The sequence below is a fragment of the Centruroides sculpturatus genome, unplaced genomic scaffold (assembly GCF_000671375.1).
Source record: "Centruroides sculpturatus isolate CEXI.00-Female unplaced genomic scaffold, Cexi_2.0 scaffold6, whole genome shotgun sequence".
In the NCBI taxonomy this organism is placed as follows: Eukaryota; Metazoa; Arthropoda; class Arachnida; order Scorpiones; family Buthidae; genus Centruroides; species Centruroides sculpturatus.
The window spans coordinates 140,794-159,790 of NW_019384869.1; the positions used below are offsets into that span (position 1 = coordinate 140,794).

Below are 18,997 nucleotides of genomic sequence, written 5' to 3' on the forward strand. Positions count from 1 at the left end.
CGAACAAAGTGAACCTTTTTTAATTATGCTCAACTAGCAGAGACTGATATTAAAACAGTTTTCTTTATTTCACCTATTTAAGAATGCATTTCGGATTGGTAATCTTCTAATCTGTATTCGGTTTCACGGTTTTAGTGACTCCAACATAACAAACAAAAGGTTAGTTCTTTTAATATACTTTTGTTAGGCACAATGATGGATAATTTGTACCATCCTAATGGTGTAGTTTCTATTTATCAGTCTCTTTCTCTTACTGGCATGCTTTCTTTGTCTATTTTTGATAGGCAAATGCAACGCTTCTTCCATTTCCCAAGTTATTAACTCCTTATTACCTCTTAGAAGGATTTTAACTTCAATATTGTGGTTCGTAACACGACAACGGTCAAAATGTGAGTTTTCATTGCAAATATTTTCACAAGTTGAAAGCAAAGTTTTCACAAACAATTATAAGTAGGAGCAATATTTATTATGGCATCGTCACAATGCCGGGCTGCAATTTTTTATCATATTTTTAAATCATTTAATTTAAAATGTACACTCTCCACCTCAAATTAGTAGTGGCTAGCCCCTGTACATCATACTTTTTCTTTAACAATAGAGTCGTGCCGGTCATCTATTAACTGCTTTCGGGGGAATTTTGAATTGAAAAAACGTGACATCAGGTGTCTATACCATTTTTCAAAGCAGTCCCACAAGCTATTTTTGTGATGTCTTTAAGGCCTTTTGTCACCACAGTTCCCATTAGTTGTCCTAATTAATGAATATCTGACCAAGAATCTTTTGCAACTTTGAAGAATCGTCGGCTTATCTCATTTTAGGGAACAGATGAGTTGCAAGTTTCAATCATCAGTAGAGATGGAAACTGTAGCAATGAATACTCATAAAGAGTTTACAAAAAAATCACTATCAAGACTACTTTGACAAGTGGCATGGATGTAAGGCAGAAATATATAACCACAGTTTGAGATTATTTTGAAAGTGGTGTAATAAACAAACTTATGAAGTTATTTTTGACTCTAAATATTAATTACTATAATTTATACTGTATTTGTAATGTGTCAACACAAATATTAAATTTTGGCTGTTTTATTGTGCTGTAGTTTTTAAATTGCAGACTTTTACATTTCCAATATGGTCTGTCCAACCTTTGTTCATCTCAAGAACAGTTAGATGGGAATTGAGGTAGTTTACATAAGATAAAAAAAGTTAATATGATTCAGATTGAATTGAATTGTTTCATTAATTGATTCAGATTGAATTGAATTGTTTCAGAAACACTATAAGGTAGTGTTTCTGAAACACTACCTGAATGTGCTAAGTCCAAGTTCAACCAAAAAGTGGAACAAACTATACTGGAGAATTTTTGTGCAGAAATTTTATGAAAGTTTGTACCAACGAAAATGTGCCAACAAAAGCATCTGAATGAACTTTGCAACGTACATTCATCGTCTCTGATAGGAGAAAGGAATATAATTAACAATGTACCGGAATTTTATAATGTCCATGTAAACCACCTCATTCTTCGGGTTTGTGATATGCAAACTTATAGTGTACAAGTGCCCTATCGTGGTTAATGTTGACTGATAAGGGGCCAAAAGCCCGAAACGTGTAGAAATACCGTATCAATTAAATAAAGATAGAAAAGAAGCCACGTGATTGATTAATAACACGATCTTGTGTTTAAAAAATTTTAGTACAACACGGTTTCAAAACAACAAATAAACAATTGTATTATAGTCATGCATTTCATTCAATCCTACAATATGCATATTTTAAATTCTCTCTGTCTTTCGGGCAGAGACTGCTGTGCTCATTGTTCCAAGAAACCATTTATAAAAATTTAGTGTCACGAAATTCTCATTCTAGGTAAAAAAAAAAATAATGAAAATTTTCTTAAATGATAAAATTTTGATAATTAGATGAAAAATCTATAATGTAAAGGAATTAATTTTAACTACAAATTGATTATTGTGAATATGAATGTGCTCACGTTCTTACATTTGTAATTACAGTAGACCCCCTATAAAACGGGTTCATATAGTTCGGATTCCTATACGACGGCGAAAAAATTGTGACCGTATTTTTATAAACACGCTAAAAGAGACTCGTATAATACGGTTAAACGTCATCGCCGACTCGTGTCGCGACAGGATTGGTCGAATCTAGACCAATAGCGGATATTGCACAAACCGTTGAGTTTAAACGAGCAGCGGATCTACTAAAAACCATTATTATTTTTAACGGTTTATGTATTATTATTTAACGGTCATAAAAATTATATTTATATTAATGATGTCTCCAAAGTTCAGCAAAGTTTTTGCAAAAAAATAATTTATCAGGAAGCACGCGAACGCCATTCGATGCACCGCTCTACCACGACAATAAGTTTAAGCAATAGCGTCGTCGAACGGTGCACACTCGGTAAGTAATCCTATTTTTTTGTTTATAGCATAGTTTATATAGATTATTCCCAAAAAAAATTATACGTATTTTGGAAATGTTGAGCGAATTAGTCTAGAATCGATTAATTTTATGGAAGAAAACCTTTCAAACAGCCGTAGTCCGTAAACTGCATACGTGCCGGGCTGTGATTGGCTCACATATTTAAGGACTCGTAGAAAATGGATTTCATAAAAACCGGAACGTATCTACCGTGTTATAGGGGGTCGACTGTATTTCAAAGTCTAAATTATTTTTTCAAATAAATACACAGATTCTGTTCTTAAAAAAATTAAACTGTTTGAATTTGATTTACACTTATTATTAAAACTGCTCTTCTTGGAACCAAATTGTTTATACTGTATTTTAAATCCAATAATAATAAAGTACAATACTCAAAAAGTTTTTTTTTTTGTTATCTAAATTGTCATAATTTTTAACTCGGTGCAATTTTTTTGTATCTCAGATGTTTTTGTTCAAATTCTGTTTTAAGGATGGTAGAAATCAAACAGAATTTAGATTTTGTTGTGATAATTTTACTCATGTAACCAAATATGAAATCAATTGCATTTTTCCTGGATTCAAGAGGCATCAAGTACATCATGAGATTAGTTTCCGTTTTTTGCTTTCCTGTTAGGTGTGTGGGGGGAGTGTGATGAGAACACATACTGTAGATGATATTAGAAATAAATAAACTATTTTACGTCAGCATGTTTTTATTTTATTGGAAACCACTGCACACTATCTACAACAGTGTTCCGCAACCGGTGTGCCGTCACAAGGTGTAAGGTGTGACGTGAACTTTTACATAGGCCCTATTCTATTTATTTCAAGCTCTATTTATATATTTTTATCACAGTTGCTGTGCTTCTTATGCTTGTATTTCAAGTGTTATCTTATAAGATGATATTCGTTTATTCTTTATTACAAGCCACGCATTTTTATGTATTTTAAGAAATTAAATGTAAAATAAATTTGCTCACGGGTGTTGATGTCTGTTTAATATAATAATAATAATAATAATAGAGTAGTGACATTACGTAATTCTATTAATAGTATCATATCATACGCTTTTGATGGGAATGACATTTTGGTGTGCCGTGTTGAGACATGTCGAGTCATGGGTGTGCTACGAATAGAAAAAGCTTGCGGAACACTGGTCTATAGCAGTGTTTCTTAACAGGGGGGCCGCGGCCCCCTGTGGGTCCGTAAGAAGTTTGCCGGGGGCCGCCAAATTATGCAATATTTCCTTCAGAATATAATAAAAAAAAATTTATGTATAACCGAATATCGTATCGAAAAGTGAAATACGAAAGATAAAGTTTTCGTATTTAGTTTTTTATTTATTTATTTCTTATTTCTTCCTACACAGAACTTTGTTAGTACAGAAGAAATAAATGCAATATGCTACTTACACCGCAGTATTTACTTCTTTTATTCCAAAGTAATTCTAAGAAACTATTAATGCTTGGAATTTTAAAAATAAAGCAATAATAAAAAAATCTATTTATTATAGATAATTTAACAAATACAGTATAAATTATTTAAAAAATGGGGGTCACAAAAAAATTATGAAATATTTGGTGGTCCGCGAGTATAAAAAGGTTAAGAACCACTGATCTACAGAACCTCACATAGAATTTTTTAAACCAAAATGTGTTTGTAATAATTTTCTTAACCTAAAAAACAAATATACTTAATAATATAAACTATATAAATGCAACATTTAAATTTCAATTTTTTCAAATAAAACTTTTTACATGAAATTTAACACAGTTCTAGCATATTATACTTTCATTTTTGCTAACTTTTCTCACATTATTTTATATAATTAAATATACCAATTCTTTTAAATATTAATTTTTAAAAATGTATATTTATAAAATAACAGAATATAAAAAAATTTAATTAACATCCAAAGATGAATGTAAAAATAATGAGCAATTATTTATTGTGACATTGTTACAATGCCGGACTACAATTTTTTTTATCACATTTTTAATTTATTTAATTTAATTTAAAATATAGCTCTCCCCCTCAAACTAGTAGTCTTGCCCCTGTACATCATACTTTTCCTGCAGAAACAGAGTCGTGCTGGTCATCTATCTCAGTGGTGCACAAACCATGGGTCGCAACCCCCAGAGGGAAAAATTTTCAGGGTCGCCAAAGAAATTTATTTGACAATAAAAAATATAAGGCTTTTCTTCAACAAGTATATGCATAAATAAAAGCATTGTTTCATAAAATTATGTGTTTTATTCAGACCTCTAATAAGGCAGAAACATAAGTGCAAATCCCAGAATTTCACTTTAAAGATTAATAAAAAGTCTACTGTCTATCCAGGGGTCACGAGAAAATTTTACACAAAATGGGGGGTCGGAAATAAAAATAGTTTACGCACCACTGACTAACACACTTCAGGGGAAAATTTTTGAATTGAAATAATATGACTTCCTGTTTGCATCAGAAGTTTTTATATAGTTAATCAGGGCCTCCTTCCCCTAAGGTTTCCATATCTGGTCTCATCTTTTATCTATCTAACTCCATTCTCGAGATTAAGGAACCACAGAGGAAATTTACAGGTCTACAATTTTTTCAAATTGCAGCCCAATTAGAATTATAAAACCTTTTTTATTTCTTTTTCGTTAAATGAAGAAATGATATTTTTGTGAACATAAAAGTATAATTGACTTCCACGTTGTCCTGTTCTGTTGTTTGACCTCATTGCTATTGACATATGGTTGAACAGTTAGAAAAATATGGTAAATTGACAGTTTTAGATTTTACTTAATTATATCAAAAAAAACTTGTCTAAAATTTTACTTACAATTTTTAATAATTTATATGCATTTGAGAAAATTTAATTTTTAAATATTTTATCAATACTATTTTCTGAGAGAAATGCATTCCAAAATATTGATAAAAATTAACTTTATTCATTATGATATATTCAGGATATTACCAGACTGCCATTCACCAATTTGACTAAAATGTGGTCGCCTTAAATGACAAAGTATTGGTTATGTAAGTTTCCGTAATGTTTTATGAATAAAACTAAGTTTTTAAAAAACTTCTTTTTCTTAATTTCATTTTGTCTCATTTGTTCCTTTTAGCCAATAATTGAAAGTGGGGTATTTTTTGTGGGCCACTCTACATTATGGTTTTTTTTTAAATTTCTTAACAATGTACTTCTCAAATAATTTTTTCCATGATCCTTTACATTGATTAAAATGTGAATGCATTTTAGGATTTATGCATTATGAATTACAGGATATGCTCCTGTAATGCTCACTGCGGGGCAGGACTTTGTACCTTGTTTTAAATGTACAATTAAACTAATGAATGAATGAATGTGAATGCATTCTGAATGTCAAAAACATCTTTAACTCGTTGAGATTGTTGCAATTATAAACATTCAGCATTAATATTTTAAATTATTCGCAATCTGAAATAAATTGTTCCTGTAGTTGTATATAAATTTCACATAAATATTTTGAATTAAATTTTATTAAAATTTTAATTATGTTGGGTTTTATGTCTTATTAGTCATTTCATTTGAAAAATCACATACTGATTTTTCAAATGAAATGACTGATAAGACATGGGCAGGGATGCACAGCCTGCGGCCCAGGGGCCACATACGGCGCCCCTTCAATGTTTATGCAGCCCGCAGAAGATACGGGCCAAATCCCTACTTTCAAGTGTGTCTATGGATTTTACTCGCTTTGTTGCGATGTGGGTCCTATTACTTTAATGCAGTGAAACAAACCCTTCCTATGTTAAGTCTATGGAGAACCTTTTCCACTTCATTGGACGATAAAATTATTACTTACACTCCTTTTAAGTTGAGATGGTACTTTTAGGATTGAAACACATGGCTTTATCCAATAAAAGTAACCGAGAATCTAATAAAAGTAACCTGGAAAAATTGCCATCTGTTAGCTAGATAAATTTTTCCTTTCCCAAACAAGTTCAAAGTTTCAAGAATAGAACTTTTTTCCTTTCACAAAGTCATTAGCACCCAACTGTTTTATGACTTTTCCAGGTGAGAAATGGGAGCGATTGAAGTTTGGCTAATTGTAGCTAACACACTTTCTGGTTTAGATATCGAATATTTTAAGTCTATTATAACGATTTTTAGAAGAATCAAATAGAATAAGTGATGTTAGAACATCATTTTCAATGCTATCAGAAAGTTTCTATTTTGGCAGAAAATTTTCAATTTTATGCTTTGGAAAACTTGCTCATTTGTCTAAATAGCATCAAATAACATAAAAATAAGTGAAAATAGTGCTGAGAAACCATAAAAATAACGATATTTTAATAATTATTTCAAACCATGTCAAGCCATAAACTTCCCGTGATTGTCAACACTGCCCACAGCTAAAGTAATAGACTTAGACTCCTTGTCAACAAAGACGGTTGTAAAAATGGTCCGGGGGGCCCTGGTCAGTAAACTTAATCTTAATCTGACCCTTCTTCAGAAAAGATTGTGCATTCCTGAATTTAGGGAAATCATTAGATTTTTTAAATTATATATTAACCCAAAATTTTCAACAAATTACTTTGAACATGATTTAATTATTCATGTATAAATATTTATCTCAATATTTCTAATATGTATTGTCCATTTCTGTTGGTTTTGTTCAGATATTGGATGATAATTCCTTGCTTGTACTTTAAATTTTCATTCAACATTGTGTAGTTAATCCAGATTAAAATGGATTCTTATTTAAATTGACATGAAGTTTACTATAACTTTAAATAAAATTTAACAGAAAATTATGACAAGAAAATTTCTTTTTATGTAATGAAGTAATCTTAAATTTTCTTTGAAGGATGATCAAAGTTTTAAACTTTAAAAATTTAATTAAATACAAAGGTTTGTTAGTTTAATTAAAAAATCTTTTCTGTGGCCAAGTAAACAACCCAATATATTACGAACAGATAAGCTACACTTGATGAGAAAAATTACAAATTGTATTACAAACAATTAGAAATTAATAAATAAATTAATACTATAAAAATTTATTAAACTTTTCCATAAAGTATTTCACTTAATAGTCAGCTTTACATATATTAATAATTAATCCAAATGGAAAAAAAATTAAAATACTGAAATTTATAATAATGCTAAATTGCATTAAAATAATAATTAGAAAATAAAAAGTTATCAGTCAATTTATTAAAAAAATTTAATTCTCTACAATTATGCTGATGTTAATTTTTGTTTTTCCCATTGTTCAGGGGTTAATGTCTTTTGAGTAAAAGCATGAATAACTTTCATTTCTTCTTTTAGGACTTCATTCACCATTCTAAATTTAAAAGTATTTTTATTAAAATATATATTGTAAGTATATTATTTTAATTTAATATATCACCTTCATTACCTATGCCTTTGAAGTAAGGGTTTACCATCAAATTTTGAAGTAACTATAAGAGCATTAAATTTAGCTCCACAGCCATCGGACAAGTCTTCAACTTCCTGAAAAAAATTAAAATAATTTAAATTTTATAGAGAATATTTGAACAGACAAGACATAAATTTCCTTATATTGTGAATGATCACTGTTGAATATTTATTATTATTATTATAGTAAAAAAATAAAAAAATGCTCAATATGAAATAATAATTTTTACTTTTTTGGCTCTGTTATACATAACAGAAAGTATGGTAATTGGTCAAAAAAGGCTTCCCCAAGATTTACATTTTTGGACTTAGGATCTTGAAATGTTGAGAAATGCAAAAGAATTTGGGGTTTATTCTGTATGTATGGATTTTAGTGTGTGTGTATGGGGCACAATTTTATTCATCCTCTTTGAATCTTAACTCCTGTGCTTTTTGTCAAAAATTTTTGAAATTTTAGAGGGAGGTTTTTATATTAGAGAGATTGATGTTATTAAATTCTGTCAGTTATAGGTTGACAAGGTGGGGAGATAAAGTGAGATTGTGTGTTATCAAGTATGGTTGGACTTAATGACATATTTTACAGGTTATTTGCATTTACAATTTTTTATAAAACCTGTTCTAACCTCAAAATTAAGCTTTTTGCCATTTTATAATAAAAACATAAAAAAAAAATTTTTAAATAAAATATCATAATAGATGACACCACCAAAATTTTAAATCTTGTTGGGAAAGTTAAGCAACTTGTTATTGGATTTTTTCTGATTCCTTTCAATCTTAATATCATCTGTAATTATCATTATAAGCTTTTATTTCTTTTGTTCAATTTATGCAAACCATTCTTTCAATTTCTTCCATTTTAAAATTTAGTATATTATACTAATTCTTTTTGTTCCTTAGACATGTATAATGCCACATACAGTATTTCTGTAACAAAAACTGTTTTCTCCTCTAAAATTCCTATTCACTATCTGTCAAAAAGGCAAAGTTCTGAGTGATTGGATACTGGTGAAACATGACCAGGCAAAGTTTAAAGGATCAAATTCAAAACAAAGGGTACTCATCACATTTTTTGAGGCAAAGAATTTATCCCACTGTGACTTCCTGCTTCTATCTGGGTGTAATTAAATGTCTTTGAAATAGATATTTGCCTCAAAAGATGGGAAACAAAAAGTAATTTGTCATTAATGCAATTAAAGGAGAGATTACAATAGTCACTCCTTTTCTCTTGTTTCTCTTTTTTTTTTTCCTGCTTCACAACAATGTGATAGCCCATTCAGCTGGAATTGTGCAGCAGTTTTTGATTCAAAAACAAGTCCCTGTGCTTGTTCATCCAGCATATCTGCCAGACCTTATACCATGTGACTTTTTCCTCTTTCCACAGTCCAAACTGAACATGAAGAGTAAACAGTATGATGATTTAGAAGACATCAAGAGGATTACAAAAGAATTTTCAAGCACTTTTCAGTGGTTGTACTGTCAATGGTGCATTAAGACTGAGGAGACAATGTAGATCATAAATATTAAAAATCTTTCTATTTACTTTTGATTTTTTAGAACAATAGTGCCAGGACTTTTTGGACTGACTGTATATAAAAATTTGTAACAAAAACAAAACATTCTAATTTAGAGAAAAACAAATTTGCCTTTCATAGGAACCATGAAAAAAATTTTATATGCAATATAAATTTTTACATATAATGAACTAATTCCATTAAAATTATTTTTTGCCTATCCATTGTGCATTTTTTATAATATAAAAAATGTAAATCTTTCATAAACAAAATATTTATTTTTGTTCTTTGTTTTGAATAATTTTGCTATGATGATATATAATTAAAGATGAGAATTCTTAAAAATAAGTTTATAATATTAACATTAATCTCTTTAATTAAACCTTTATTTAATTGCTGAATTAGGTAGCAAACAATAAGTTTTCTAAAACATTGTCAACTCAATGCTATCTACAATTGTATATTTTTTCACTGTAATCTACAACAGTAAAATGAATCCAAATTACATACACAATTTAAAACATGAAAATTTATAAGATTTGCTCAAAAACAAAAAGTATCTTACACTAAATTTAAAACTTTATGTACTGTACATGTTGAGCTGCAGCTTTGGTAGCTAAGTTCCTCAGCTTAGCAGTATCCACATGCAATACATATAATACAGCAGCATAAGAATGACTCTGCAGCTGGGGACCAGCATATGGTCACTCTCCATAAAAAAAAGGAAAGTTAAACTTATTGTAGAGAAATGATAAATCTTAGTTTTTGTTTTAATTTATTGATAATATTTTATCCATTTCCATTTATAAAAATTCTTGTACACATACTACAATAAATCAATGTCTTTATTAATCAATTTTAATTTTCTCATGGTTGCTTACACTCAACTGGTTATCCTAGCTTTCAACTGAACAATAATTTTCACAACATATGGTTACAAAATTAAAGATTCTCTCTAAATGATTGTAAATATTTATTAAGAAAAATTAAATACCATTTTAGTATACTTCAATATCTAAACACTCCCACTCAATGAACCTTTATCTCTGATAATGCTTAAATTTCAGGAACAAGTTTTTGGCCTCACCCAAGGTCTGCTTCAGGTTAATAACATATTCATAACAGAACTTAAAGAAATACGAGAGAACATTGTTTATAATAGTATTAACTGTTCAATTTTGCTTATATATGCCAGTATTTTAGTTATGTGGCTTCTACAATCAGTTTCTTGATACACTAAATTTGGTCGAGTAAAATACATTCCTGCTAAACTAATGTTTGGCAGAAAGCAAGTAGTGCAAAATTTAGTCAACTTAAAGATTCTAAAACAACAGATCCAAATACATAATTCCTTAATTTTAATAAACTGGAAGAATAAATGAATTTTTTAAAAATTTATGACTGTTAAAAGCAAACTTATTGCAGAGATATCTTATCCATAAAAAATGAATTGCCATATAGAAGAGGGAAGAAAATTAGTGAAACATGTTACTGACGAAATGAAGATGGTTTGACAAGGCAAATATTGGTGTAGATTAATTTTCCTTTACTAAAGAAGGTAATTTTTTACTTTTTAATAGATTTTTAACTTTAAGTAGTCAATGGTATTAATAGTATTGTAATGATTTTATTTGACTTGTTATTGATTCACTAATATGTAGAAATGTTTAATTTTCTCAAGTTATTAATATATAAATGAAAATTTCAGTAATTAAATATATAATGTAATAATCACACAACTCTTTATAGTTTTATTAATTAAATGAATTTAGTAACGTAAATATTCATAAATACTTACAACATGGGTTGTTTCTAGTTCAGTTTTTAATTTATTTTCGATATAATCTTTTGTATAATTCGACATATTTAATATTTTTTTGAATTTATTACTTTCTCGGCGTGTTTACCTTTCACCACACTTCACGCTGGCGCGCCACCTATATCCACCGGCATACTGCAATTAAATAAAAAAGAATCGGATTGGTTGAATTCATACTATGACGCAATACATCGCTAATCGGAAGAAATTTTATACAAAGTGGTCTTTGGCTTTCGAATGAAATAGAAAAATAAAACAGAGTCGTGGATGAAACGTGGATTAAGCGAGTGTTGGCTACATTCAATTTACATAAAAATGTAGTGAGTATGCATTTTACAAAAACGTTATTTCGATTACGAAAAGTTTAAATATTTAAAATAATGGCGTTGTATAATGTCAATAACAGTTGTATTGAAGAACTTTATAAAATATTATACGAAGTTTTTGGTTATAGAAATTTTAGAAATGATTTGCAGAGAGATGCTGTGGAATGTGTAGCATTGGGTGAAGACGATGTCTTTATATCGATGCCCACAGGTGCTGGGAAATCCTTATGCTACCAACTACCTGCTTTATTTAATAAGAGAAAAGGAGTGACTATTGTAATCTCTCCTTTAATTGCATTAATGACAAACCAATTAGAACAGATGAGAGCTTTAAAAATACCTTCAGAAACATTAAATTCGACTCTGTCAAAATCAGAAAGAGAAAGAGTGAAAAAGGATCTTTGCCAAAATGAACCGACTATTAAACTTCTTTATATAACTCCCGAACAGGCAGCTACTTTTGGTTTCAGAAATATTTTACATACATTGTTTGTTAAGAAAAATTTAGCACGAGTTGTGGTAGACGAAGCGCATTGCATTTCTGAATGGGGTCACGATTTTAGATCGGATTATTTAAAATTGAGTGAAATTAAAGAGAAGTATCCCGACGTTCCGTGGGTCGCTCTCACGGCCACGGCCTCCGTTAATGTGAAAGACGATATACTGTCCCATCTTAAGTTTAGAGAGCCTGCCAAGTTATTTAAAATGCCGTGTTTTCGACCGAATCTTTTCTACGATGTTATGTTTAAGGATTGCTTGGATGACCCGTATGAAAATTTAAAAGTATTTGCATTACAGGCATTTGGTGAGATGTGGGAAGATGATCCTCCAGAAAATAGAAACTGTGGTATTATTTATTGTAGAACAAGAGAGGCATGTGAAGAAATTTCATTCAAATTAACTAACCTTGGTCTTCTTACAAAGCCTTATCATGCAGGTTTAAAATCAAATGAAAGAACTTTAACTCAAAATGATTGGATGATTGGTAAAGTTCCTGTTATAGCTGCTACTATAAGTTTTGGTATGGGTGTAGATAAATCAACAGTTCGTTTTGTTGCACATTGGACAGCATCGCAATCGCTTGCCGGATATTATCAAGAGTCTGGTAGGGCGGGAAGAGATGGTAAGCCGTCGCGATGCCGTATATATTATTCTCGTAGTGATCGTGAATCTGTTTTGTTTCTTTTAAAACGAGATTTTTATGCAGCAAAAACATCTAATGAAAAATCCAAAGCAGAAAATGCTATTAAAGCCTTTAATCGTGTTATAAAATACTGTGAGGAAGCAGTGTGTCGACACGTATTGTTGGCAAGTGAATTCGGTGATAATATTACAAATTGCAAAGAGCACTGTGATGTATGTTATAAATTAAGTCATGTTGAAAATAAAATTAAACAGTTTCAATCAACTCTTTTTACTACTAAATTAGGCTACAAAAAACATACAAAAGAAGACAATGATAATTTATATGGTGGTGGACGAATAGGGATTATAAATGAAACAAATTCTTATGATAACGATGATGATGATTACGATTCAGAAGCTGCAGACAGAAAAGCAGGAAAACAACTTACAGCATTTATTCAAAAAGAATTTAAAAGAAGAAAAGTGACACCTTCATCCAATAAGAACTATTCTTCAAAAGATTCATCCGTTTTAAAACCTGACAGTAAATCAATTCCAGAAGTAACAGTTCAAATTCGAGAAAAATATTTAGAAAAATTACAAGAAGAATTAAAATCTCACTATGATCGAGTTAATAAAATATGCAATTTGCAGTTTAATGAGGAAAATTTATTGGACTGTGCTAAATCACATGAATATTTTATTTATAGCACTAAAGGAAATATTCACATGTATCGCAGAGAATTTGTTCAGTTATTTACATCAATCAGAGAGTGTTCAAGTAAATTTGAATTACATTCTTTACTTCAAAATTTTGATCCTTCTATTTGTGTTGCTAAAAAGTACAAGAAAGAAAAATCAAAACCTAGGTTATATACATTATTAGATATGTTCTCAACTTCTTCAAAAGATGATAAAAAAGATAATGACAATGATAGAACATCAAATTCAAGAAAAATTTCAAGTCCAGATATAAGTGAAGAAAATGAAACTTTGTCTAATGAAAATTATTCAGAAGATGACTTAAATGATCAGAGTGTTAATTTATTTTCAGAATCACCAAGAAGATATGATGAAACAATTCCAGAAACATCTGTAATTAGTTCACAATTTGATATTGATGTAAATTCTACAAGAGATATGGAAGAAGAAAAAGAAATGGAACATATCAGCAAAGAAGAAAATTTAATATTAAATTTGAATACTAATGATAATTCTTCAGAAGGAAGTGAAAAATTTGAAAATAAGCCTATTTGTGAAAATGATAAAAAATCTGATACTTCTTCAGAATTAGACAGTACAATTGAAAATGAGAATCTTGATAAACACACGAAAGAAACATCTTCCAAACCTCAACCAGTTATTAAATACTTTTTTGAAAATAAGGAGACAAAAGACACTAAGAAAAAACAAGATAAAATAGATTCTAAAATATGTTTAGTAAACGATGGTCAAAGTAATAAATTGCATAGTGAAAAAAAACACAAAGATTCGAGAAGAAAGAAAACTCATAAAATAAAAGTAGTTAGTATGGAAAATAAAATTAATAATAGCATAAATCTTCAAACTGCAGTAGATTTAGTTCGTAAGTACTTAGATCCAAAGTACAAAGAAAAGAAAATAACTAAAGAATTATATAAGGTGGTATGTCGAAAGATATCACATGAATTGGTGGATTCACATACTGTAAGTGAAGAATTTGCTAAAAGTGCCATAAATAAACTATTTAAAAAATGCAAAGTAATAAAATCTGAAGATGATCTGAATAATATGCATAGTTAAACTGTTAGGTAAACTATTGTTTTTACTAAACCAAAGAAGATGCTGATAAAACAAAATATATTTTAAGAAAGCAAATATTTGATAAAATTTGAGTTAGTGATAAGATTGTTAAAGGTTAATTTGCCATTTTGATGTTTTGTCAGTTTGAAATTTTTTTAGTTTATTACAATTCAACCAAACACCATGGGTATTTATTGTTGAGTAGATTTCAAATTTGCTTTTAAATATATTTCCAAAATAAATTAAAATTTATATATTTCAAAACAACAAATACTGTAATATCTTCTGTGTAATATAAAAACTTTTGATTTATTAATATTTTTAATGCTGCTAATGAAAATTGCTGCATTTAATCAGATATGTAAATCTAAAGAAAATATATAGCATCAGAATTTACATTAAACAGTCATTTAATGTAAGTTCTGAATGAATAAAATGAATAAAAATGTTGATTTTGATTTTGTTTCCTCCCTTCTAATATTTGATTTTCTCAAATATCAAATAAAAGATGGGATCTAAAATAACATATTGAACTTAGTTTGTCTTCATTTATTGAATTGAAAGCTTAAACTGAAAAATAAAAAATTATTTCACATAAAAAATACTGAAGACATTTAAATTCTCTATAGTAGATAGATTGTTTCATGAGTAGAAAACTTTTTTATCTGATTTTTGATAACTATTTTTACATCCATGTTTTGTTTGAAAGCCAATAATAATAATAAATTGACAATCTTTTGAAAATTGGAGATACAATACAATATAGATTTTATCTGTTAAATATTATTCCTTTAAAAAAAAATTTTAATTCTGCTCTACCCTTAAAGACTATAATAGAATTTGAAAATTGTAAAATGAATTGCATTCAAACTGTTTAGGAATTAATTTTATAATTTTAAAATCATCTAAAAATAAATAACTTTAGTAACCTTAGAGCAGGTGTGTGAACTACTATTGTAGTCCATATACCTTTTAAATGTTTTCCATTTTTGTAAAAATTTGAATAAAAACTTGGGACCTCATCAGTAGCTGTCTTTAAGAATATGTTCTGTCTACTAAGAATGTGTTTTTTTATAAGAAATGTTTTTTGTAAAAATTATTTGAAGTTTGCTATATATGTGGTCCACATGTCTAAATGTACAACTTTTTTATTTATTTATGAAATTATACATTTCACTTTCACATTCTTCAAAGAAACACATTATATACAGGATCAAAAGTTATTTTGTACTGAAAAGTTATTAAATAATTATTTTTTGTTAAACATAATAGATTTTGATTTTTTTTTTAAACTTGTTGCATAGTGATATTTGACTTCTTTTTTTCATTGCTATCCAATTAATTATTGCTTTTTTAAGAAGGAATTTTTGCATACAATGCCAAACAGACTGCTTTGGTCAAAAGCATAAATTTTATCAGATCATAATAGAAAAATATGCTGTGATGTATGCAAATTGGCCTACTGTAGTAATCTGCATGCCTACAATTGCAAAACAATGCATTGTACCTGTAAAATTATTCATCTATTCTGAATTGCACAAACTATTTATTTAGTATCAATATATTTTTGTTTATATTCTTACGAAAAAAAATAGAGAAAATAGTTGTATTTCCTTTTGTTCTCAGCAATCTTGTGCTAATTCCAATCACACGGGAACTCTGTTTTTGATGGAAAAAATAGGTTTATTTTCTATAATTTAAAAGGATAGACATATTATAAATGATAGAAAATAAACCTTTTTCCATCAAAAAGAGAGTTCCTGTGTGATTTGTTCTCAACAGCAACTTTGTGCTAATTCTGAAGGAAATACAACTAATTGAGAGAATAGCAATCAATCAAGAACTGAGAGAAAATATGTTTTAATAAATAGTATTCAAGAGTATTAATGAATAAAAAAGTTTAGATATACAGTATTTGATTAGGAATGCCAAATATTTTGAATCCAAATCACTCTTGATTCAATAAATTTTTCCATGATCTTATGAAATCAATTGTTGTTATGTATGAAATGGAAACTGATTCCAAATTGATATATGTAATAGAATAATAATAATACATGGTATCATCATGTTGTATTTGAGGGATGTATGCTAGCAGGTACTGCATAAAATGAAATTATGTGTAAATTTGTGCTTCAGCTCAAGTAGTCCAAATGATTGCCTAGATGCTCATGCAACCATTTACAATTAACAGAAAAATGCTAAAATGATGTACTTAGGTTTTTACTATATATGCTGAATTTCATAATAATAAATTAGTGCATTAATAATTAGAATTATTCTTGTGCACTTGAGCTAGTCTTCCATTTTTATAATGTAATTTCACTAGCATGTTATGGTGACTTTTAGCAAATAAAAGAGCTCACAAGCACTTTCCAATAGCATAAAGCTATCATCAGGTGAAAAATTGAATACAACTGTTTCCAAGTTTGGAACATTCGAACACCTTATGGATTTAAACGAAGCACATGGATAGAATATTAATTTGAATTTGAAATAGAATAAAATTTGAAATTCCACAAATATGGACAACATTATTTAAGCAAACTAGTCAACATCTCTAGTACTTTATTATTGTTCACTACACATTTTTGGGATATTACAATACTCATATGGCTGCTCAAGAGTTTTTGAATTTTATTCTATTTCAAATTTAAATTAATTAATATTCTACCCATGTGCTTTATTTAAATCCATAAGGTGTTCAAATGTTCCAAACTTGGAAACAGTTGTATTCAATTTTTCACGTGATGATGATAACTTTATGCTATTCGAAAGTGCTTGTGAACTCTTATTTGCTAAAGGTCACCGTTCATAACACCACAACACGCTAGTGAAATTACTATTCTCCATCTGCGTGTATCAATCCTGTTGTATTATAATCATGTTATTTACTACATAAAAATTAAAAAATGAGATATGGTGACTCACTACTTATCATAGAGCATGTTAATGCTTTATAGTAGAGCTCAGTCATATGTGTAATGTTAAAGTGCCAAATTTGATCTTTAATATCTCCAAGACCAATGAACAGATTTGGATAAAATTTAAAATGTGTCTGTGATGAGGATTATGGAAGACTTAAATTTTGAATAAATTTGTTAGATTATTCTGGACGTAAGAAATCCCAAATTCAGCATATTTTCTCTAGATTTACAAGAGAGATTTTAGCAACACCAAGCTACTGGAAAATGTAGGAGGAGTTTGCCAATGCTTAATAGCTCTTGAGAGCTGATCACTCCTTTCTTTTGTCCTTTTGAAGGTTTTATTTAAAAATATTGAATATTCATAAAACTATAGCCCATTTTTTAAATTTTGCATTTCATTGGTCAATTGGCTACCATGTGACAAGATGTTTTGTTATTACTTTTAATCTATTAATTCATATTTTCACCATGATTTCTCGCCCCCTTATTAACTCTTAAACCCTTTGCCTGATCTGCACCAGATTTTTCACACTTAGTATCAGGGACCTTAGGAAAAGATAGACTATCACAAAAACCTGGACACTACCCCTCCTGATTTCATCCCTTTCTTAACTTCGTAACCCTTTGTCTGATTTACACCAGATTTTTCTTATTTATTCTCTGGAATACCAAAAAATATGCAGGCTATCATATGGCTGTCAGATGAATATAGTTATCATGAAAACTATTTTCTTATTAAGTTATTGATGACTGAAAAATACTTTAAATTCTATTTAAAAAACTGATGAAGCCAGGTTAAAAAAGTAGAACTCAGCAAAAGCATCTAAATAAAGGAACTTTTGAAAGTTGTGTCATAAGCAGTGGCGTACCGTGGATGTCAGCCGCCCGGGGCGGAGGAAAATTTCGGCCCCCCTTATTTAGGTATTTCAATTTAAAAGACCAAAATTCAGTTTTGTCACAGAACAAGCAATGAAAAATTCAGTGGTAGTGCAGCGACCTGTTTAAAATAGTTCAATTGAATATTAGGGGTGTATATGAACGCGAATGAATCGTACAAGCGAAATAAAAAGAAAAAAGAAAGAAAGAAAAAAAAGGTCAACAGGTTTCGCAGGATTTCCTCGGATGAAAAAATCACTACTTCACCCAGACGGCGAGCCGATTCCCGGACTGTCCGGACGATAGCACTATTGTAGGCGCGATGCAAGTATAGATTAGGATGTTTCAAATTTTTACAAGATATTATTATTATTTATTGTGAAATTTTGCCGCCCCCTAAAAAGTGCCGCCCCCACTACAATACGCCACTGAGTAGGCTACACGACGCTAAACGAATTACAATCTACTTAGTAAACAAAAATGCGATTGTACCGGAATAAAATGGTATACTATCCCTTAATTAAAGATAAGTGCAGAAGATGTCGATATTTTTAACTGGTGTCTAAGGTTGCTTACTATCAGTTTCCATAATTACAAATTATAGGCGATGTTTACAGCGCATAAAGATGGTATTGTTGAAGCCGAAATGAGAGGTAAACGTATCATATCAGCCTTCTCTTGCTTATTTTAGATGAATATTTTAACCGCAAAACAAGGACGTAATGGAACTATGGTATAAATGTCTTGGTCGTGTAAATCTGAAACAATTACAAGAATTAATG

The 18,997-nt window shown here is 29.3% G+C and overlaps 2 protein-coding genes across 2 annotated transcripts; one reads left to right on the plus strand and one right to left on the minus strand.

Moving 5' to 3' along the window:
* Positions 1 to 7,560: 7,560 nt before the first annotated feature.
* Positions 7,561 to 11,319, minus strand: LOC111630834 (bolA-like protein 2). The gene is made up of 3 exons (XM_023374998.1): positions 11,159 to 11,319; positions 7,830 to 7,924; positions 7,561 to 7,754 (listed from the first exon to the last, which is right to left on the minus strand). Exons 1-3 carry the CDS (start codon positions 11,222 to 11,224, stop codon positions 7,649 to 7,651), a joined length of 267 nt encoding a protein of 88 aa, XP_023230766.1. The 5' UTR covers positions 11,225 to 11,319; the 3' UTR covers positions 7,561 to 7,648.
* An 89-nt stretch (positions 11,320 to 11,408) lies between these two features.
* LOC111630833 (ATP-dependent DNA helicase Q5-like) lies at positions 11,409 to 16,768 on the plus strand. Its single transcript, XM_023374997.1, has one exon. The coding sequence runs from the start codon at positions 11,560 to 11,562 to the stop codon at positions 14,410 to 14,412; it is 2,853 nt and encodes a 950-aa protein (XP_023230765.1). The 5' UTR covers positions 11,409 to 11,559; the 3' UTR covers positions 14,413 to 16,768.
* The last annotated feature ends 2,229 nt before the right edge of the window (positions 16,769 to 18,997 follow it).

Bases quoted from the DNA above. Each gene is read 5' to 3' on its own strand.
- LOC111630834 (XM_023374998.1), bottom strand. From the start codon at position 11,224: ATGTCGAATTATACAAAAGATTATATCGAAAATAAATTAAAAACTGAA. The intron at 7,925-11,158 runs GTAAGTATTTAT...AATTTTTTTCAG, and splicing joins AACTAGAAACAACCCATGTT to GAAGTTGAAGACTTGTCCGA. The intron at 7,755-7,829 runs GTAATGAAGGTG...TTTTAAATTTAG, and splicing joins CCCTTACTTCAAAGGCATAG to AATGGTGAATGAAGTCCTAA.
- LOC111630833 (XM_023374997.1), top strand. From the start codon at position 11,560: ATGGCGTTGTATAATGTCAATAACAGTTGTATTGAAGAACTTTATAAA.